At 39.8% G+C, this 24,000-nt stretch overlaps 1 protein-coding gene across 1 annotated transcript; it reads left to right on the top strand.

The window, feature by feature from the left end:
* Positions 1–23,991, top strand: SLC39A6 (solute carrier family 39 member 6). Its single transcript, XM_069778780.1, has 10 exons — positions 1–68; positions 1,122–1,870; positions 3,140–3,320; positions 3,607–3,776; positions 5,077–5,289; positions 6,876–6,945; positions 8,271–8,648; positions 16,610–16,690; positions 18,703–18,893; positions 19,671–23,991. Exons 2-10 carry the CDS (start codon positions 1,151–1,153, stop codon positions 19,821–19,823), a joined length of 2,157 nt encoding a protein of 718 aa, XP_069634881.1. The 5' UTR covers positions 1–68; positions 1,122–1,150; the 3' UTR covers positions 19,824–23,991.
* Positions 23,992–24,000: the final 9 nt, after the last annotated feature.

Below are 24,000 nucleotides of genomic sequence, written 5' to 3'. Positions count from 1 at the left end.
AAAGGAAGGGGGCGGGGAGCGGCTGGCGCGCGCGTGTGGGGAAGGGTCCGGCGGCCGCGGCGGGTGAGGTAACCTCCTCCTCTTCCTTTTCCTACTTCTCTTCCTCCTCCTCCTCCTTCTTCCGCGGCGGTAGACGTGCTGGCAGCCGGAGGCAGCGTTCCCAGACGGGCCGGCAAGCCGGCGGGGGCCGCCCCTCCCGCCCTGTGCTGGGTGGAGGCGCCGGGCCGGGCCGGGCCGCAGCCCCGGAGCTGTGGGGGAGCTTGGGTCTGCGGGGACACCGCCTCCCGCCGGTACGATCTGTAACGGGGACCGTGAGCACCGGCGCTGCCCCGGCTCCCGGCGGTGGTGCTGGGTTTTTAAGGACGATTGTAGTCTTTCTGAAAACTGGGTGGGGGGTGGGGTGTGTCTCTGCGCCTCCCAGAAAAAGGGCCGAGGCAGCCTGACTATCCGTTAATTCGTAGCCTTGCCAGAGTATTTATGGAATAAAACAGCGCTAACGTTCACGCTTGCCGGCGTCTGGTCCGCGGCAGCGGTCTGCCCGCCTCCTGAAAGGAGCTGTACCATGGCGGTGTGAAAACGCAGACAGAACGTGGCGGCATAAAAAACATTTCCTCTGGAGTGCTTGAGAACTCACCCTGCTGCCTTGCCAAGAGCTCTGGGAAATCCAGTGATGGAAGGCTGGGAATTTTGATTTTTAAGCAGGAACGTACAATTTATACTACTTATTCCTCGCTAAGAGTGAAATTATAAGGCTTCTTTTAAGCACAGGAAAAGCCTAACCTAGAACTCAGTTAGTGCACCCTTGAGGATGCTCTCATTGTTTAGCTTGGGTTAGAAAACTGACTCGGGCCAAGCTAAACAAAGGTAAGCTTACACCTGGGGGGTGTTCACGGCCAGTGACCTCACTGTGATATACAGCTTCATCTCCTGTTGCCTGAGGCCACACATCTGGGAAAAATGGTGAATGTGTAAGAAATTTAAACGGCTCTTCTCTTACTGCATTGATACTTTGAGCTGGGTTTGTTGTGGGCTTCTTCTGTTTAAGCAAATTATGAACATCTATTACAGAGGAAGATGTGATCAGTTTTGTGCAAACCATTAAAATTTTCTTCTTTTTCTAGACATTTTTTACTGCTAAAAAGAAACTGCAATGGCAAGTACAGTATCGGTCACTTTCCTTGTATCATTTTCCCTACTACTGTGTGAAAGTTATCATCATGGAGTGGAGACAGCTACTGTTGTGCATACATCGGAGAGAACTTTTCCAGAAAAGGCAGCTGGTGTTAATATTGACTTGGCAGGACTAATACAGAAGTTTCACCTTCAAGAACTCTTTAATCGTTATGGAGAAAACAACTCTCTGTCGATTGATGGGTTTAGAAAACTGCTCCAGAACATAGGTATAGATAAAATGAAAAGGATTAAAATAGACCATGATCATGACCACAATCATCACCTTCATCATAATCATGTTTCGTTGAGTAAAAACTCCGAGAAGACTGTTTGTCCAAACCATGAATCTGATGCTAACAAAGACCACAGGAACAGTCACTCAAAGGAGCCTCATAAAGTAGAGAATATAGAACATCGGCAGAACTTTGTACGCAGCAAGAACACCGTTAATGAAATAACAGCATCTATCATCACTGCTCCCACAGGTGGCCACTCTGAATTACAGCATGGGCAACCTGGAGAAGTCAAGCTGGTTGCTCGTTTAGGTCTGACCAGCTCTAAAGCTGTTAATGTCACAGTGGGCAGCAATGCAACCTGGCTTGCTAACAGCAAAGCAAATGAATCTCATACTTTTCTGAAGGAAACAGAAAGAGGAAGTTACCTGTATTCTAAACTGAAAAACCAAAATACCCAAGAGGTGAGATTGATTCTGCTGTATTCTTGGAAATCCAGATCCGCCTGGAATGTTGTTATGGCTTATCTGTCAGGTGCTTTTCGTTTAACTGTTTGCAGGGCAAACGGTACTCATAGCAAAACACATACAGACGACTCTCCTTGAAACAACATTTTGAAGGAATTTTATGTTATGTTCACAAGCTCAGAGGAAAATACATATGCAGTCTAGTTATTTTTAATTTTCTAGTTTTTCCTAAAGAGATATATGTACTTATATTAAGTATAAACATACACTTGGGTTTATGTATTTATTATTTATACATTATTTTTAAATATTACTAAAAACGAAAAAAACTGCAAATCTAAAACTTGCTGTTCTGCCTTAAAGCCAGAAACTGTCTTGTTTACCTAATAATGTGGTGAAAGTAAAAAAATCTAGTTAAAATACTGTCATTCTTATCAAAGCTGCCTCACAAGTGTTAGATAATCCTATAGCAGATAGTGTAGAACTGCAGGGAGGTAACTGGCACCTTCCTCCTTCAACCCCCTCCCTCCCCATCTTCTTCAAGAAGTTGTATGTAGAGACCAACTGTAAAAAAGATTGCTGCAAAATGTTATCTATTACTTTAAAATAGTAAAAATTAGTGCCGATAAAATCTAAAGTTCTGTGGTAGTCAGTTTTCTTACACAATTAGATCCTTCTCCATTAAAGGCTTTAAAAAGCAAGTGTCTCTCTGGGTTCTTAATGTATGCAGCCATGCCAGGTAATTTAGAGTGGGTGTTGTGTAGCGTGTGATTGTAGGTGCTGAATTCACAAGTTGTTACTGTGTTCTGCATAGTTGAAGCAGAAGTATTACTGTTACTTAAACCCAGCAAGTCCTTGCGTCGTATGGTGGGGAACTCTCTACTGGAGGAAGCATATGCAGAACACGTTCTGTACAAGACTTTCCATAGTAATCACTTCTATAAAATGGTATTTAACCTTGTTACTACTTCCTTGTGTGGCCTCTCAAACTGAGTGAAAAGTGTTAGGCTTTTTCTATTTGCACAGCAAAGCATCTGACCCCTTGTGCTGAGAATGAGTGATAATTAGGCGTCATCTTGCCAGGAGTCCCAAACTAGCTGTCTGGGCCAGAAGGGGGGTGTGGAGGTACAGTTCTTAATTACCGTTGATATAGCTGTTTTCATGTGGTGCCACTGCATTTCAGTTAAAATAGGATGTGCAGTCCTCCTGAGATATATCATGGTATTTTGGTTCTGGTTAGTCTTTAATGCATCTGTCTTTCTACAGTGCTCCAGTGCGTCAAAACTGATGCAGTCCCATGGAATAGGCACTCAAGTATTGTTGACTGCTACAGAATTTAGTTACCTCTGCCCAGCTCTTATTAATCAGATTGATGGCAAATACTGCATAGTCCATGCAACTAGTGAAAAAGCTGAAACGGCTCCAAAAAGTTACTCTCTGCAAATAGGTAGGTTGTTTTTTTAACATGGAATAAAAGCTTACTGGAAACCCATTTATGTTGGTTATAAATTTGAGAAACTTATTGCAAAGTTGAAAGAAATTTGTAATTTTCTTTTGGCACTTGACCATGTCTAGAGAGAAATCTTTGTGGCATACCATTTGTTAACATCTGATTAATCAAATGATCAGGAGTGTTTGATAACAGGAACGTTAAGCAAACAAAAGCTCATAAAGCTGTTATTTACTCTTGTTACTTTTTTCTTTTTTCTTTTTTTTTTTTTTTTTTTTACCAGCTTGGATTGGTGGCTTTATATCCATCTCCGTCATCAGTTTTCTCTCCTTACTGGGTGTTATATTGGTACCACTGATGAATCGCGTATTTTTCAAATTTCTTCTAAGTTTTCTTGTGGCATTGGCTGTGGGGACTTTGAGTGGAGATGCGTTCTTACATCTCCTTCCACATGTAAGTATTAATTACTGTTTCATTCATTATTTCAAAGCAGAGAATTTGACACCTGTCTGTACTTCTTAGTGATAATTTTAATCCCTATTAATTAATACCTATTTGATGAGTCATTTCTCAACCTTGTAAGTTATATTATTTGATGGAAAGGTTTCCCATTTGGAACTGTTTGTATTATTCATTTCACAGTCCTTGCAGTGTAAGAACTTCACACCATTATCCCTCAATCTATTTCCTGTTCTTAGTCATATATGTTGCCAAATCACTCATTGTTCCTTGTGTGCAAGAATTTGCATAAATGTTTTTAGTCACTTATTGCAATGCTGCCTCTTTATTTTCTTTTTCCAGTTTAATGAACTTTATAGATAGTGGAAATCTCTCACTGTACACTTTAAATGTGGGATAGATAATCCACTATTTTCTGTTAACAGCCACTTGTGTTGATTGCTTATCCATTGTAATTTTTTGATCAGAATCAAGCATTTCTGAAGTCCTGGGAAAATGTTACTTGATAGACTTTGGAGTTACATATTGCTGTTATGTAATATGGACAGTAAAATGGGAATATGATTGCTAAATTTCTACCTTTCTTGAAGATCTTGAACAGACATTCCCTCCCCCGCCCTGTTCCCCCACCCCTGCCCCGCAAAGGTAACATGTTCCAGCTTTCAGATGAGATGGATAAAAAGGACTGCGGATCCTGTGGTGGTTTCTGAGCCCTGCCTGTAATTCATTGGGTTCTTCTTTTTCCTTTCAGTTAACTTTGCATTTGCTGTGTGAGGTTATGTAAATCGAAGTGTGTGAATGAGGTGTCCTAGAAGTTTTTCGATTCTGAACATATCAGTAGCTAGTGAGGAGGGGAAGAATGTCAGGCTTCCTTTAAAGAAGGAAATTACTGCCAAGTTCCTTGTAGAAAAAGGTGTTTGACATCTATGAGCTGTCTTAGATGGGAAAGTAATTGGTGTGCTGGCTGTGGCTACTACTTAAAATGCAGTTTCCTTGATGGTGTCAGGAGTTTTTGTGGGGACAATTGTAGATCTTGTATTGAGCAGTATGCATGTAGCTTCAGCAAGAGGGTGAATACCAGGCCTACTCTCAGTCCTTGCAATGTGTTTTCTTCCTGTGAACAGATTTCTTCTTTTTTTTTTTTTTGGTTTGTATACCAGAGCATTTACCCCATGAAAATTGTCAAGTCTCAACTCCAGACTTGATGAAAAGAGTGTGAAGAATACTTTCTATGTTTCTTATGTTACCAGTTCTTTTGAATATAATGACTCTCCACATTTGGTTCTCCCCTTAGTCTCATGGAAACCATCACCATCACCACGAAAAGCCTCTGCTTGAACAAAACAAAGGCTCTATGTTCAAGCATCTTGTTTTTCAAAGTATAGAGGAGAGTGCTTACCTGGATTCTACATGGAAGGGACTTACAGCCCTTGGAGGATTGTATTTCATGTTTCTAGTGGAGCATTTGATCACTTTAATAAAGCAGTTTAAAGACAAGAAGAAAAAGGTAGAGAAACTATTATTTTGAAGCTATATAGTATTGCATGATCATTTCTGAATACACTTATAAAAAAATCTGGGGTATCATATATCTGTCTGAATTTAATAGTGATTGCTGACTTGATTAGTGTTATAATTACATTTATATTAGTGACACATATACTTTTAAGCTACATGGTAACTTTTTTGTGTGGTCCTGTTACAGAAGAGCTCTGAGCTATTTCGTAACCAGACATATATATATATATGTATAGTACAGGCTTGACACCACAGTGAACTGTTTAATAAGCAACCATCCAATTGCACCCTTTGTTTTAACAGAGTGATTTAAGAAGTTACTGTTCATTATTGACTTCCTTCTGACATCTCAAGGCAATTATATAACTGACTATCTGAACTGTTTTCATTATTATTTTAATTCTCAAACTGGATGAAGTAACATGGCCTTGTACAGTTATTGTACTCCTGTTGAGGAGGGCACTTGCACAAAACGGGTAAGGGTGGCAGTAAGTGCTTACCTAAATAAGCATCCAACTGCACTGTAGAAAATGACTTCATTAGATAGTGTTCCATTTGGAAACAGTCTGCCAAGCCCCTCGTTTCTTTCCTTTCTCTCTCCCCCAAAAGAGCAGCAATACAGCTTTCAGATTACTATGCTGGTTTTTATGTGGAAGGTAAATAATAACTGAATTTTAGCAGTCATAAATGTTGGTAACTTGCCAATTATTGGTAACTGAGTTCTTTAAAGACTAGTCTAGCCAGGAATAAAAAATGATGTAAAAGTTGACTCTGTAAAAAAAGATACAGTAAAAGCTGGCGATATCTTAAGCTTTGCTTGAAGAAAGCTAGTAACTACTAATTACTTAGCTTAAAAATAGCTGATTTCTAGGGTACCAGAATGACTGATAATCTCTGTTTAGTTTTATTGTTAAATTGGTTGTTAAGGCAGCAGTCTCAGAGCAGATGCCATGTAAGCTCTTTGACTTTGGTCACAGGAGGTTGTGTTGGCGTGGTTTATACTGAAGCTAAACTAACTGCGAGCTACAGGCTCACTTTGCCTCTCTCTAGTTAAATTTATTTGCCAAGAGAGGACATGAAGATTTCCAAGCAAAGCAAGTATTTTCTGTGTCCTTCTCTTAGCCACCGGGAATAGATTTCCCGTTAGACTAGTTACACCCTTCTAGATACTGAGTCACTGATCATGAATTGTGATACATTAGTGAGCAACGATTAGAGATTTTACTTGTTTTTCCTTCAGTACACTAGAAAAAAACCATTATGCTGGCACTAGAATGGAAAAGAATTAGTGGAATAACTTCTTAGATTAACCCCTCTGCTTATTCCGCATGAAAAAATGTAGAGTATTTATCCGTGTGGTTTTGTTTGTTTTTCTCCTATGGAGCCTGAGGAGCCTTTGTCGTCTTACTGTATTTAGCTGAGTTTCTAATGTTCCTCTTCTGTACTCTTTATATGGCTTCCATGCTGTCCTCTTTCTGTGCAGGCTGCATAAATGTTGTGAATATAATGTTGCTCATGTATGTCCTGAAAAATAAGTAAAATATTCATAACTACAGTATTTTCTTTTGGAATAAGAAAAAAAATGAAGATGATGGAGAAAGTAAGAAGTTTTCAGCGAACGAAGAAAAGTTAGATACAGATGATCGTAAGTCTCAGTAATATTGTACTTACTGTCATTATTTTGTGGCAGCACTGTTTAAAAAACACCTGACTGATGGCAGCTCATAGATCTGCTTCTTACTGTAGGTTGGATCACTACCTAGTTGAATTCTTTTCACAAAAAAACCCATCTGTGCATTGATATGGAGACGACTAGCTGTATTGGCTGCCTTCCTTTAAAAAGTATCGATAGGTTGGAAGTAGCGAATTCAGAGTTTTGAAGCCTTAAGCCTTTTAATTCTGGATTTAACAGCAGAAGTTGAAGATGTTCTGTGAAGCAATTCTGGCTACGCCTGCTGCAAATACAGCTGTACCTACTTGCTTCTACACTTCTCTTTAGACGGTTAGATGTTATATGCGTGATCCATTATTTAGATTTCTGTATATCTTGAGTCTGGATTTTGTTATTTTGAGTATGTATTTATTTATAAGGTTGATAATCTAAAATCCTAGAGGCTACTTGAAGTATTTGGACTGCAAATGGTCATGTGTCCCCAAGATCAGGTGCAAGCCAAAACATACCTCACTAAATACTTGTTAGCTCTTGTAGCTAAAAGAGGCATTCAGCTTTTTAGAATAATTTTATAACTAATGAAAGAGTTGTTGGTAATGTGGGGGAAAAAAGTGTATTTGTTCATTTAATTGCAGGGGAAGAATTTAGCAAGTTTTAGGAGTTAGTTAAAATAACTAACCTTAGTGTGCCACTGATGTTTATATGAGGATGTTTCATGGTCTGTGTTGATGACTATTTTGGAGTGTTTATTTTTCAGGTGTTCAAACGTAAGCTCCAGTATTTATATAAATCACAGGAGTTTCCAAAATTATCTATAACATAATCCTTTTTTGCATTCTTATTCACCAGTCCTAAGATGAATAAATGGCATATGCTTTCCAGGCACTTTGTCTTTCTGAAGCAATTGAACTAACAGCCTTCATGCTGTGAAACTGGGACTTAGAGCCTTATACTGTTTTGTTTAAATTGCACTGGGTCTTAGAGTAAAAGCTTTTTTACCTTTTCGGAGGCATTTGTGACCATAACGTAGGGGGTGCTTCAGTAGTAGGGGACAGAAACTAAAAGTTTTTCTTATTTTGATCTATCAGGAATTATCTCAGAAATCTGATTAAAGAAAAATAAGTTGTGGAAACCCTTGGAAAAAAAAAAACCTTCTGGTACAAGAAGCTGGGGCATCATTCCCAACTGCTAGACTTACTAGTTTTTTCTTTACTGTATCACTTAACTTGTTTATTGTATCTTTGCTGCCTAGGTGATTTTAAAAATGTGTAACATTATACTCTGGGGTTTTGTAACAGGGCCTGAGGGCTATCTAGGGACAGACTCTCAAGATCCATCGCCCTTCATTTCTCAGCAGCCGATGGTCCAAGAAGAAGAAGAAGTGATGATAGCTCATTCTCATCCAGAAGAGGTTGACAATGAATATGTGTCCAGGGGCTGTAGAAACAAATGTCATTCTCACTTACATGATACTCTAGGACAGACAGATCATCTTAGTCATCATCACCATGACTACCATCATATTCTGCATCACCATCATCATCAGAACCATCATCCCCACAGTCACAGTCAGCGCTACTCGCGTGAAGAACTGAAGGATGCCGGAATAGCAACTCTGGCATGGATGGTGATTATGGGAGATGGACTACACAATTTTAGTGATGGCCTAGCAATTGGTAAGTGTTAGCTTGGACACTGCAGCTTTGTTGTATGTGAGGACTATAAAGTCTTCTTTGACTTACCTCTTTATTAGGAACTTACCTCTTTATTAGGAACATAACTGGTGGCTCTTTGAAGCCTGAACTTTTATCTGATAGCAGCTCTGAATAAATAAGAAATCTCGTTTAACAACCTGGAGATCAGTGACCAATGAAACAGAAATTATGTGCTTACAGCTATGTTTCTTTAGGAAATCTATAAACTTTGCTTTATTTCCTACTTTTAGCAAAGTTAAAGCTAACATTTTTTTAAAACTAAAGCTAGGCTTATAAAACAATATTTGGGACTTAGAGCTGATTTTGTATTTCAATGCCTGCAAGTGCTCAGCAATTTTTATTTTTTTAAGACAAGCTTGTCTTTTTGGTCACATAAGTAACTGTTTTCTCCACTTCAGTCAGGCCACTAGTATCATTGGCTTCTCTGTATCTTTTTCTCTTCCATCTTCTCTTGTTAGGCAGCACAGTCAGGTTCTGTACTTTGCACATCTGGCTTTGCCTAAACTAGGCCCTGGTTACACATCATGTGTAAGTTTCCCCAGCAACTGGTGAGTAGGGAGATGGGACCCTGGTTTCTATCTGCTTTAGCCTGAAGATTACCCAAATGGATTAGGCAATATATATGTGTGATTTTTGCACTGTGGGAGGTAGGCGTGCATTCATTTTTACTGTAAAATGAATTTGGTCCAAGGCATTGTGTTCTCTAAGGTGCTTTTTACACTTTTGCATAGCAGTCCTGTCACATCCAGATTCTCAGATCTTCCCATCCACTAAAGAGCAGCATTGCAGTTCTTCCTAGTGCTCATACTAACCTTCCAGAGAAGGTCTGTGCTGCTTTTTGTATCCTAGGAATGTGTGAGTAGAGCATTAATTAATAGGACATTAGTTAGCTATTACCTGTCAGAAATATGATTCATGGAGAAGATGCCAATAAAGTCACTATATGTTGCCTTTATGCAGATTTTTGGATTAAGAGTATCTACATCAATTAAAGGTGTGTAGCATAAGTAGATTCCTTCAGATGCTCAGTGTGCTGTACTCAGTCTCAAAACAGGCTCAGTCTCTCTTCTTGGAAAAGTATTTTAAAAAAAAAATTATTTTCTTAAACACCAGTCTTACTCTGCTCAAAATCTTGTTCTTAAAGTTGAGTGTAATAGTCCATTTTTTGAGGTGTTTTTTTTTAAATTTAAACTGGTATAAAGTTATTTTACACGTAAATGGAACATTTATCTTTTTGTTCCTTTTTTTGTTCATGTCCCTGTTTTTCCCTTACATGTTGTAGTTGTTCAGTCTTTTTTGACAATGCTTCAGTGAAAATATTTCTTTTATCATAAAAATAACAGATTGAATGTTATGGTTTGGATTTCTGGCTGGGAGGTCAGATTTGAGAACTCCTTTTTTTTTTTTTTTTTTTTTTTTTTTCCTAGGAGAGCTACACTACAGGTATTTTAAAAGGTTAAAGTCAGTCATAGAAAGTGAAGTAAAATCAGTAATCTTCAGTCCTTATGCTAGTCTTCCGTCATCTTGACTTTAGTATTTAAGACTAATCTTTACAGGTATTGAATTAATTTCCAGCTCGTATAGCATACTGGGGTCAGTTCAGTGGTATCAGTCTTTCTGTAAATTTTATTGTAGAAACAAGTTCATTCTTGTTTGAGGAGAAAACCTAATCATAACTATTTTTGCACAGCAGTATTTGCAGTTGTTCAGATTCAGTCAATTCAAAGTATAATGTGAAGAGACCTTCTGATTTAATCTCATTTTTGATGAAAGTTGAAGCATGGAATGTAAATTTCCAAGCAGATCAGTAGTGAAAATGTGGTAGAAGGAGGAGGATTTGCATACAAATGACATGCAGAATCAATTACCTCTTAGCATTAGGGAGATTTGGGAAGAAGCTATGACTTTATAGTTATGAAGGGAAAAGTGTGAGGAAGGTTAATAAAGGCTTATTGAACAAGTGACAGCAATAGCTTTTAGAAGTCCTGCTGTGTAGCTTGTTCAGGCTAATGGAAATGTGGGTTTCCTTTAGTTCTGGATGTGCTCAAAAGTATTATGGCAAAACATCGATTTGATGATGTTGTGAGGATGACGATACTACTTGTATAGTATCTTACCTGTATTTAAATAAAGATGTGAATGCTTCTGTGAAGAATCCTCAAATCTGTTGTCCTAATTCTGTAGGAATAAGATTTAAAAGTGCTTATTTTTCTATTAAAGCATGGAACAGTTGCATCTGACTAATTTGTACAGAATGATCTTCTGTGATTTGAACTTTTCTGTGTAGCTTCAACTAAATAACTAAAATGCAGAACACTTTTTACACTAATCTTGTGTATATATTTTTTCTTTAGCTTTTTTTTGAGAAAAGTGATGTCTTAAAAGTATATTTTAAGATACCGTGACACTATTAAATCAACTTCTTTAGAGGGGATAATACCAGATATATTAATGTAGTCTTCATTTGTTAATGTTTCAAGACACTTTTTAGCAGTGAAAAATAGGTACTCCTGTTATTTAAGCTTGTACTTTGGCTGCTGTGTATCCATATAGTATGTGGCCATATCAGCCATCTAGGTACTTTGCAAAGCGGTTAGGTTTTGTCTGGCTTGCCTTTGTGGTCCCAAAATTAGATTTACCAGGTGGGATTAAGCTGGATTCTTGTATTTTTAGTTGTCCTCTAACAAGTGATAAGACTAGGAAAACATTGTACAGAGACAGTAACATAGAGGAACTTGTAGATTATTGAGAATGCAGGCATGGGAGAACGTAATTACCTTCTGTCTTCCTCTATTTATCTAGCCTCCTCAGAAACTGAAGCCAAATTGAATGCTGATGAATTCTCCTGTCTTAGTGGGAGATAACTGTAGCTATCCTGTCTGTCTCTCAAAATCTGATTCCAAAACTATAAAGCAGTATTTGGAGGTGGGGCAAACAGACCGGTACCTAGAAAAGATTGATAGTGTTCACTAATAATCACTTTTGCTAGTCAAGTAGCAGTAACTCCTGTCACTTACCTGTTAATTACTGTGTAGATTCCTATGACTGAATGTTTTGGAGTGCATTGGAAAACACTCCTGCTGAAGGCTCAAGTCAAAATCGCTTTCATCTTGCACACTGTGCACATCTGAATTGGACTTCACAGATAGAGTCATAGAAACGGGTGCCCTCTACAGGTCATCTAGTTGAACCCTCTGCCTGAAATGGCCCTTGGAAACACTAGATTGAGTCAGTCGTGGCTTTGCACAGCCGAGCCTTGAAAATCCCCACAGATGGGGAGATTCCACCATGTCTGTGGCTGACCTTTTCTAGTGTTGCACTACTGTTTCTTAATAAGGAAAGCTTTATTTATGGTCCAGCCCAAAGCTCCCAAACTGTGATTTGCAGCATCTCTCCCTGTCGTGTCATCTGTCACTACTTTGAAGAGTTATGCTCCTTCATATTTGTGACTGCACTAAAAGTACTTACAAGCTGCTGTTAGACCACCCCTTAGTGTGGTGGAGAGGGAGGTTAAATATACCCAGCTTCCTCAAGCTTTTAGGCCTTATGCTGTAGACCTCTGATCATCTTGTCAGCCTCTATTGCACAGTATTCATATCCAGTTTGAACTGGGGCACCCCAAAGCAGACAGAAAATCCCAGGAACAGCCTCACCAATGCTTAGCAGAGGGGGATAAGAACTTAGTCTGCTAGCCTTGCTTCTCCTAAGACTATGTAGTTTGTGGTTCACTGTGCTTGCAATGAGGGCACACTGTTGGCTCATATTCAACTTGTTGTCCATCATTATCCTTGTGTCCTTTTTGAGAAGGCTGCTATTTCAGCCAGTCAGTTCCTACGTTGTCCTAATGCTTGAGGTTGTTCTGCCCCACGTGCAGAACTTCTCACTTTTCTTCTTTGAACTTCATAGGATTTCTGTTGGCCTAGTCTTCAAGTTTACCACAGTCTGTCTTGTCTAAAGCTCTTGTGCTTGATGTGTCAACTCAGCCCTTACTTTCTCCCCCCTGCCTCTCAGTTTAGTGTCGTCTGAAAATTTGCTGATGGTGCAGTTCGTGTCATCCAGATCATTGGTGAGGATACTGAAGAAAATCAGTTGCAGTATTTGTCCTGGTGAACTCTACTTGTTACTAGCCAACCATCAGGCCCTGTTAGCCCAGCAGTCCAGCCAATGTGCAGTCATCTAACTGTCAAGCCTGTACTTCCTCTGCTCCCAGATGAGACTGCTGTAGGAGACAGTGTCAGAAATCCTACTAAGGTCAAGTTCTGTTATATTCACTGCTGTTGCCATCTCTGTAGTCAGTTATTGCCTCAAGCTGGGTCAAGCATTTGGAGAGGGATTTGAAGAGGATATTCAACATGATCTTTCCAGGAAATGAGCTGAGGCTGACTGTTCCCCGAGTCCTGTTCTTTGCCTTTCTTAAAGATGGGAATAATGTTGTCCTTTTCCCAGAGTTCCAGTGGGGTCTTCTGTAGCCATGGTTTTCCATAGATGTGACTGCAAGGCTGCAGTCTACCATCGCTCAACTCTGTCAGCACCCTTTGGTGAGTCCCATAGAATCATTTAGGTTGGAAAAGACCTTCAAGATCATTGGGTCCAACCATCATCCATGCCCACTAAACCATGTTACCGAACTATGTTATGGAGTACCCCATCTACAAGCTTTTTGAATGCCTCCAGGGATGGTGACTCATCCCAGGATGCATCTGAGCGTTTCCATTTTTTTCTACGTATCTCTAAACTGTTGCTTCTCTGCTGTTTGCTGTCCCTTTCTTTCTGGAACGGTGCTGGGATCTGCAATCTGTCTCTGTCTCTGAAGACTGAGATGAAGGCAGTCCTGGTGCTTCAGCCTCTTTTTATGCCTACTGCTTGGTTCCCTTCCCCATCCATCAGCAGATGCAAATTTCTCCTGAACTTTGTTTCTCAGCTAGCATTGCTGTAGAACTGTTTCTTGTTATCATTGGTGTCTTGTTAGTCTTAGCTCCAGCTGGGCTTTGGTCTTCCTCCTTTTTGTTCCACTGCTTTCATCTTTCCTTGTTGCCAGTCTTTGTTTCTATTTCTTGTGTGCTTCCTTTTGGAGTCTCAATTCATTGAGACACACGCTGCTTAGCTGGGTGCATCAGAGTAGTTCATTTGTGCACTCTGTTAAGCATACTTTGCAAATCAGCTGCCTCTTCTGGGCATTTTTCCTCCGATTCCCAGGGTATTCTAACCTGCAATTCCTTAAGTCAGTCAAAGTCTGCTTCATTAAAATCTAGAGTCCTAACTTTGTGTCTTTCTTTCCCAGCTTTCTTCTGTATCCTGAACTCAGTTACCTCATGCTCACTGGAGCTCAAGATGCCATTTTTTGCTATATTTGCCATCAGTTCTTCCTCATTTGTGAGCAGCAGGTCAAGTAGAACTCTAATACTGGCTGGCTCTTGTATCATTTGTATTGGGAAACCATTGCCAAATTAAGGAACATCCTGGATTATGTGCCCAGTGCTATTAACCTTCACAGCTGAAAACTCTCATGTGAATGGTGATGTCTTATGTGGTTGTTCATAGGTAGCCTTATCCACCACCTTTTCTTGGTTAGGTGTTTTGTAACCATATTCCTAGTGTTACTCTGATCTTCACCAAGAGACTCAATAAACACAAGGAATTTCATTCATACATAGTTTTATACTGGAGCTCTGTGCGGTCAAGGAACTCCTTTATGTAGATAGGCAAGAAAAAAAAAGACTTGTGTTTGTCTTTTCTAGGCAGTCTGTATCTATCCATGACAGGCCAAACGAGCTTTGGTGGTATCTCCACAGCATCATCAAGGCAGGCTCCAGGGAAGCAAAGGACTTCCTTGGGCAGTAGCTCTGGTTGGCAGGTCTGCCTCTGCCCTCTATCCTGCACGAGAGGGAATCTCCTATCACTAAAAATCTTTCCTTTCTTTTTGTATTGCTGGCCCTAACCTGATGTGCTGAACAAATATTCTGGGCTAGGCAGAACCCATTTATCCTCTCACTGCTGCCAGGGTCATGACCATGTTCTTCAGATTAGCAGCTGCAAGTGGGGGAGAAGGGTTTTTCCTGGTGCCAGGCTTTGCCATTTTCAAATTTTACCCATCTTGGGAGTTCATGTTTCCTATTCCAGTGCTGCTTTGTTCCTGCCTTCCTCTTTAGTCTGAAGGGGCTTGGGCTCTTGCCTCTGTAGAACCTCTTCTGAAGACCTTCTCAGTCCCCTGTTCATTATCGCTCATCCAAAGATGCCTGCTCACTACTTCTTGCATCTCCTTCACTGGCTGCCCCAGCACCCATCCCAGAGGTAAAGCTGCTGCTGTTGTCACTGCAGGCAGGAGCATCAGACACTTCTTGCAGATGAAGACCTGGATAGCAGTGTCCACCCTCAGGAGCTACATCTGGGTAGAGGCTGCTGGAGTACTGGGGGTGGTGATCCCAGCAGAGAGAGGGGATTGTCTCCTGTGGTCTCTTCTCCATTGTAGCTCTTCCTCTGTGAGGAGTACTCCTGCGTCCCTTGCGTGCCAACTACTGCGACATGGCCTCGTGCCTCTTTTGACTGCTTATTGGCAGCATCTTGTTTGCTGGCACGCTCCTGGTAGCAGCTGAAGAGGAAGCTGGACGTGGTTCTGCTGCACCTCTCAGTGAGACTCTCCCAGCAGCCGGGGACCTCCCGTGCCACGTGTGAGCTGCGGTTCAGCTCTTCAGCCCTGCCGTGTGCTGCTTCCTCCTGAGCTGCTGTCAAATAAAACAATAGCAAGCAATAGAAGGAGTGGAGAAAACAAGAAAGATGAGGACTGTTGGACTAGTTCAAGGTGTTTTTCTGTTTTATTTTCCTCCACTTAAAGTATGATAGTTCATTTATGTGCAAGCTGCCTAGAATTCACAATCCTTCACTGCTGATTTCATGTGACTATATAGCCTCTCTTATATAGCCTTGAATTGGCTTCCCTTTTTCCAGAGTCTGACTCTTCTGCCCTGTTTTTGGCTGGGATAGAGTTAATTTGCTTCCTATTAGTTGGTATAATGTGGTTTGGATTTAGTATGAGAAGAATGTTGATAACACACTGATGTTTTCAGTTGTTGCTAAGCAATGTTTAGCCTAAATCAAGGATTTTTCAGCTTCTCGTGCCCAGCCAGCAAGAGCTGGAGGGGCACAAGGAGTGGGGAGGGGACACAGCCAGGGCATCTGACCCAAACTGGCCAGAGGGGTATTCCATACCATGTGACTTCATGCCCAGTATATAAACTGGGGGGAGTTGGCAGGGGGAGCAGATTGCTGCTCGGGGACTGGCTGAGCATCGGTCAGCGGATGGTGAGCAATTGCATTGTGCATCACTTGTCTTTCTTGGGTTATGTTTCACTCTCTCTTTGTTATCTTCCTTTTTGTTACTATTTATTATTATATTTTACTTTTTATTTCAATTATTAAACTGTTCTTACCTCAACCCATGAGTTTTACTTGCTTTTGATTCTCCTCCCTATCCCACTGGGGGGTGGGGGGTGGGGAGAGGGGAGTGAGCGAGTGTCTGCGTGGTGCTTAGTTGCTGGCTGGGGTTAAACCACAACACTCTGAGGCGGCTGAGCTGCCTTCTTCCCTTTGTATCTTTAAAAAAAAAGTGTCTTTTCTGACAGTATTTCCATTTATTGCATTTTTTTGAGGGGGTTGTGTTGTTGAAAGGTATTGGGCTTAGTTCAGAAATAAGATAGTGAGATTTGGTTTGTTTTGACTAATTGAAGGATTCTATGTTGCTTCTGATTTTGAAACTTATGAATCATAAACAACTGTTCAGTTAAAGTTTAAATGGTTCCACAAGCATAAGAAAAAATGGAGTGAAACTAACGTCCTAATCTGATACAAGCATATGCAACAATGCTTCTGCATGTCATGTCTGAATATGGAGTAATGGTTTTGTTTTTTTTCCTGTCTCTTCATAGGAGCAGCCTTTACTGAAGGGTTATCTAGTGGTTTAAGCACTTCTGTGGCTGTATTTTGCCATGAATTACCTCATGAGCTAGGTAAGACTCCAATATTTCCATATGCTGCAGGTATAAGTACTTACAGGTGCACTCTGGAGAATTATAAGTGATTTCACTCTGTGGCACAGTAAAAAACTTCATCTTTGTCAGACTGTCTACCCAAGAATACTTTTAAAGGCTGTTTATTTCGTAATTGAGTTAATCTTCCTTTTTAAAAATCTAAATATTTCAGCTACTTTGTTTAAAACTCAAGTGTCTCTTGCAGTTACTTACAACTTGTTTGGTATAGTTCAATTGTAGTTTTTATTCTCCTTAGCAACATAAATTGTGAATTGCAGGAGAATACATGTCAGAATTTGCTTTTCTCACATCTCTCTTTAATTTTATTCTTGTGTTTGTGCTGTTAAAAGGCAGGTCACAATTAGTCCAACTCCTTTCTGCATAACACTTGCTGCTTTTTCATTAAGTCTTGCAAAGAACTGCTGTAGCTCTAAATTAAACTTGGAACTACTTAGAAATCTTCCTGGAAATAGTTTGTCTTTCAAGCTCAAGTGATTTAAATTCATAACCATAATTTCTCATGGGAATACATGTGTCTTACACTGTAAGTTTAGTATTTGGCCCTTTTGCAGGGCAGCATGTGAGAATAGGGTGTAGCTGCTTAGTTTAACTCGGAACGAAGCTGATCTTTCCAATTGTCGAATCATTTTGAATGTGCAACTGGTATTTCTTTCTTAGCTGTCATGGACACAGGCATACCTGGTGTATAGAATGAGGAAAGAGCAGTTTGCTTGCACTTTTTAAAGGTTTAATTCCCTAGAGCATAGACTGTTCAATTTCATTTAATGGAGCTTGTAAACCAGTATGTGTATACATTGAACTATTTATTAAACAGTTTGATACATTGTCTGTCTGTACAATAACCTGATACAGAAATACATTACTCTGGAGAAAACACAGCTGGTTTTATGATGTGGGAGGAATTGAGTCTTGTTCATTGTAATATAAATTCCACGGGAATCGTGGAACTTGTATTAATTACATGTACTAAATGTTGTTAGTACAAATATACAAAATACATTCATGTTGCTAATCTGATAATTTTAGATTCAAATGTTCTATTGGTTTTGGAAGCAAGAAAAATCTTTAAAAATTTAAATCATGCTCCTTTAATCAGCACAGAAAACTTGATAGAAATACCTTCTTTAACAGAGGACATGAAGTGGTGTAGGAATACTGAAACAAATGGGACTAGCTGAAGTTAGCTGGGGATAAAATTGGATCATTCTGTTGTTAATGCAAAACAATGTTTATAACGTACCAGTTCATCTTAATTGTAATATCTTGTGGGAAAAGCTGTTGTAACAAATTACTCAGCTCAGCTTTGAAGATTGCTTTTGTTTACTTTAGCTGGAGATAACTTTTTTTATATAGAATCCATTTTATTTCCAAATAATAAGCTTATATTATTTTACTCTGGTTTAGATCTAATTTATCTAAACAACAAAAAAAATTCTATTCTGAATTATGGAAAACCTGCTTCTGGCTGGTAGTCTTATCATTCCTTCAAGTAAAAATAAGACTTTAAGGATCATTTACAGAAATTAATGAAGAAATTATTTCTAAATTTATGAAACAGCTAGACTTAATGTACAAAGAGCAGTTACAAGATAATAAATGGAATCATCACCATTGCTTTATGCGATTAAGTGGGAATATTTTATTTTAGAAACTTCTTTGGAATGCTCATGCATATCAAGTACTGCAGGATTTTACAGCGTTGGCTTAAATGCAAGCTACACTAAAAGCTGCTTCTTCCAAAAACCCTAAGACTTTAAGGTTATAAACTTACAATGTTTGCTGCTGTGTTGTTCTTCAAGTGCGCTTTTTAATTTTCTGTCCCCCAGTGATTTGTGATGTTATGAAGGAAAAAAATAAGGCAGACAACAGTATAAAAATAGCTTAGTAATCTTGTAAGTAAGAGGAGAATTCACGAATACTGCAATAGTTATCTGAGGATGAAAACTTTGTTTTGTTTTTTCCCTGTTTAGGAGATTTTGCTGTACTTCTAAAAGCTGGTATGACTGTCAAGCAAGCTGTGCTTTATAATGCTCTGTCAGCTATGCTGGCCTATCTTGGAATGGCAACTGGGATTCTTATCGGCCATTATGCAGACAATGTTTCTATGTGGATATTTGCACTTACTGCTGGCCTGTTCATGTATGTGGCTCTTGTGGACATGGTAAGTGGCTAGACCTACTTGAATTTTATATAACATAGTTTAAGAATTAATGCTCATTATATTTTGATCTCAAGATAAATTCTTCCATTTTCTCTCCGTCATCTTTTTCTGCGCTTGAAGGCGCTGATGAGTACGCAGTGCAAGTGCTTAGTTAAATGTTCAGGTGGAAGATTGCTTTTATTTAGACTACTGTAGTAATGGAGATTGTTTCTCCCTTCGTTGTTAAACAAAGGCAGTTAGCAGCAGTAAAAAATTTGCTTCTGACAGTGGCTAGTATAAGCAGGTAGCCAGTAAGACTGCAAGTTGCACGCTGTCAGTGCCACCAAATGCGCTTCAGCTTTTGTATTAAATCATTACTGCTTCTTGGGACAGAGACAGAACTGTATTAAAATCTGTACTGTACCTCAGAAGTATAAAGAATTTGGTGTATGTTCGTGAAAGCTTAACTGTCGTCTTAAGGATATAATTCCTGGTGTGGCTTGATTAAATCAGTTGGTAAATAATCATATCTTGAGTAAATGGCTGGCTTAAGACATCAGCATAATTATCATGAAAACATTAGAAATTGGAACACTGCAGATTGTCTCTAAATACAAAAGTAGACTCTTGATAATGTTGTTCATGTTGAGTGACAGCTAATTCAAGGAGTAGCATTAATGCAGTCAACAGGAAGGACTAGATGAGTAAGGCTCTGCTACCTCATGCCTCATGGTTGAAGAACTGCATTTGAAGTAACTGTTTATTTTGAAGGCGTTTAACATTGTCTTGTTTGTTTAGGTGCCTGAAATGCTACACAATGATGCCAGTGATCATGGATGTAGCCGCTGGGGGTACTTCCTGTTACAGAACGCTGGGATTCTCTTGGGTTTTGGGATAATGCTGCTTATCTCCGTATTTGAACATAAGATTGTATTCAGCATAAACCTATAATCCTGGTTGCCAGGAAGAGATCTTGGTGTTAAATTATAAGTGGTAGGTTTTTTTTCTATTAAATTCCCCTAATGGAGAGGTACGTTTGATATAGACTAGATATTTTTATTCGTGTGCTTTGTTGCCGTGTCCCTCCCTCCCTTTTCCCCCGATAGAAGTGAACACTGTAAAGTTTTTTTTCACTTAGGGTTTAGCGTGCGTATGGTACTGTGGAAAGTTGTACTTAGTAAAACATGGTGAAAGTGCCAAATCTATTAAAGGAGTATTGTTGGGGAGGGGGGGTAGGGTTGGGTTTTTTTCGTAAATTTGTTTACTGTATGTAACTATATGTAACTTTTTTTTTACTTCAATGTTTTTGTTGGTTTAAAGAAATAAAACGACAGTGGTTTTTATTTTAGCACAATCAAAATCAGTAGATACAAAGCACAGTGAGCAGCATAAAACAAGAAAAAGATGTGTAATGGGTAGCATGTGTTTATATTGGTAGAAACTCATCTCTTCTGCATCCACCTAGTTTACACGGAGTGGCAGATGAGTCCACTCCATCCTTTTTGCGGTGGTTCTTTTCTCAATAGCTTGTGGATTCTTTGTGTTTTATCCCAGTTGGTTTCTACTCCAAACAAATTCTCGTGAAATCCCGTTTTGAGTGTTTGCACCAAATGTTTTATTTGCTTCATCCCCTCTGATGTGCGTTGTGCTTCACTGATTTCTCAAATCAGGAACAAAGTACAGCTATTAGATTGTAAAAGCATAGCTCTAGCTCTAATATATGTCAATTCCATCAAAAAGACTTTTATTCTTTGCAACAACTAAAGCTGAGAAGTCCAAAATAGCAAAATTTCTTTGACAGCATATATAAGGAAACAGCATGTTAAGGATAATTATAAGTGTATATGTAAGTATGTAGTTTGAGCTTACAGTCTTAATATTTTAACCACCCTGGCAGTAACTGAAGGAAGGAGAAGGATGAAAAAGACAATGGCAAAATAAATAAATTATGCATTTGCAGGGAAGGTGAACATTAGACAACTTTTATATAATGAATAAGTAACAGAATTTATGCTATCTTAACTAGCTAGCTTTAAAAATCTCAGAAACAGAACAATTAGAACTTATTTCTGATCCAGCTTTACCATTGTTTTAAATCATCAGCTGAATAAGAAGCTTGAACAAAGAGGAAATGTTCATATTACCATGTCTGACAGGTTAAAACAGCCTGGCCTATGGTGGTCTTTCATACAATGAAAGCCAAAACTACTCTTATCACCTCAGAAATATATGCTTGGAATGAATTGAGAGGTTTTGAGGGGTTTTTCCACTAGTTAAGAAACGGGGATCACAAAAGGTTCTGCAGCTAGTGGCACATTAGCTTTTCTTCCTCCTTCAGTCTTCCCGCAGGTTAACGAGATTGACATTTAATCTTCTGCCTGCAGTGATGAAATCCTGTTCCTTGCCTCCTTTGAAGTCAGGGGGTAGAGGAAGGAATACTTCCTTCAGCTCTGCTAATGCGCCCCGAGGGGAGCACTCAGCTCTGGTGGGGTCTTACCAGCTCCCCCAGATCTGCGTGTGTATGAACCTCTGTATCTCTTTGCTTGGTGAGCAGTGGTTTGGAGAGAAGAATGGACTTCTCTTTTGGAAACACTCATTTTCCTCCTCCCCAGTTTAAGTTTCCATCACTGGAAGGTACTCTGGTGTTGGGCTTTCATCTCTAACAGGAACACTGACAAAACATAGGTGCATTCCCTCCCTTCATCAAGCACTTTATATTTTGTGTGCCTTTTATTCTATGCTGTTGCATTTTGATTAAGCCTCTAGACTTTTGTTAGAAGCACACATCTGAACAGAGGAGTCGTGCCATGGTACGATAGCCATCTGCTATGTTTTTATAGCATCTCCTTAATCACCCATCCTGTGCTCTTTTTAGTCTTTTCTTATAGCAGTAATATTCTAGTGTTCCCAAGCTGGAATTAGTAATATCTCTGAGTGTGATGAAAAATGGATGTAGATCTAGCCATTGCTTCTGTAACTTCCACACTCTTAAACTGTTAGCTTATTTGAACTCTCTGAAGAGAAAGTGAAAAAATAGAAGTTAGTCTGAACTCTCGACACTTCTGCCCTTACCTGTGCTATGTTCATTTCTTGACTTTGTTGTAGCTAAACTCTGCCTAAAACCCACCTACTGATCTTCATCTTTCTTTGCTACCTCAGGTGCTTGAATACCATAATCTTTGGCTCGTTGAAAGCTGTTTCATTTCTGGCATGTGCATGTCGCTGCTTTCTTTAGAAAACAAGCAAGTTCAAAACAACCACGCCAACCACGATGCTGACACACGTACACACACTAAATCTGTCAAAACGGGATTTTTCATGTCTTGACTACTGCATCTTGCTATACTAGCCTCCCGTCTTGGCAGTCCCACCTCAGTCCAGATCTCTCAAAATGTGGCTGCTTTTCCTCTGGAGGTCTCTTCCTGATGTCTCGCTATTGCAGGTGAATGTGTCACCCTTTGGAGTGGTCTGACTGGACACTGACCTGTCTAAATGAGTCTTGCCTTTGCTAGGGTAATGGTAATAATCACCATCAGAGCTGACGTGCCTCAGTTCATGCTCCTGTACTGCTCCTCACGAGCAAGATGTGTACCTGGGCAAAAAAATCAGTAAGATTTCTCCCCTCCTTCCCTCCAAACCGTTCATCACAGCTCTGTTCTGCTGAAACGCAGTATCTGAGATGCAACCTCACTGCATCCTAGTGGGGTTTGTAGGGCTTGGGCACTGTGTTTACCAGTGGTCTGGTAAACCACCATAAATTCAGTGTGCCCGTGAGTCCTTAGCCTTCTGTCCCCCCCCTCGGCCATTACAGAAATCAGGCATGCTCCGTCTCTTTGGTCATGAGGTATTTCAGACTTGGGTGAGCTCAGTTCACTTGGAGTTTTTTACTGGTGGTTCCTGTTAGCCTACAACCTTAATAGCCGCTAGTTCAGCTGGACTTCTTTTGTCCATGTGCTTGGTATGAGTAGGAAGCAGGCACGTAGCCTAGTGTTGCCCAAGAGATTTTAAGATCAATGTCTAAATGATGGAGATAAACCTACATGTTTCAGTCAGTGTTTCCACTGGGTTCTTGGCTGGCTTCCAATGTAATTGACTGACATTAAAATATCTGCATATCAAAACACATTGCTAATGTAGCAACATGAAAAATAAATTGCCTTTAGAGCATGTGGGCAGAAATGGTTTGATAAGCTAGACACAAGCATATCCCACCCATTCAGTGCTCTTTGATCTTTGAGGGAGAGATGTCCATGACGGACAGCTGTCCAAACTAGTAATTGACTATAGACTGAAGTCTGCTGTAGGTTTGTACCAGCAAGATGACAAAAGTGTTTTGTTTTTTTTTTTCTTTGTCAGCCTTATAAAGTAGAATCTTCATCTGTTGCAATGTACTCGCATTGAAAATACTCACGGTTTGGGAAACTGATAGGGCAGAGCCTCTAAGCAGCCTTTTATTTTTATGCGTATATTTTTCTGCCTCAGTTTGTAATGTGCCTGGCTATTCTGGCTGAAAAATGGAAGTGTCCCTGTTTTGTGTACCTGTCTATGTGTTAATAATGGTACAGACCTTAATTTCATTTGCTGTTACAGCTGCCTTATTTAGTGCCTGTGCTAGATGCAGGTAAACAGAATAGGCAAACGGTGCTGCAATAAGAGTTTTGGGTTTTGTTTGGTTTTTTGACATGTTCTTCTAATGTTTTTGGCCTGTATTTGTACAGAAAAGGTGTCGTGTGTAGTCGAGAGTCAAAAAAAGGTGTGGAAACTCTCATCTGCCCAGCCTGTGGGTTGAGGTGCCGGTACGGTTTCTCTGCTCCTTTGTGGCCAGGGCACTCAGAGCGATGCCAGGTGTGTTGCAGGAACGCAGCTCAATTGCATTTATATAAAATGCAGTCAAGGCTAAAATGGAATTCAGAGTGGCTCTCCTGCTGCCTGAGAGACCAGCACAGTTAAAATTTCTGTAGAAGAACTGGGTCGTTCTGTTTGCCACAAGCAAGCAGCAGAAAGATGTTTTCATGAAAATGTGCTTTTATTTTTAAAAATACCTTTTTTGGTGCATCCAGGATCACTGTAGCTATTCCTGTATTGCTGCGTGCTGGAGGAAATAAAACACTGAACCAAACGCTGGTTT

Source organism: Haliaeetus albicilla, chromosome 3, assembly GCF_947461875.1.
Source record: "Haliaeetus albicilla chromosome 3, bHalAlb1.1, whole genome shotgun sequence".
Classification (NCBI taxonomy): domain Eukaryota; kingdom Metazoa; phylum Chordata; class Aves; order Accipitriformes; family Accipitridae; genus Haliaeetus; species Haliaeetus albicilla.
Note: the sequence above shows the minus strand (reverse complement) of the source record. Positions and strands in the feature narration are given on the sequence as shown.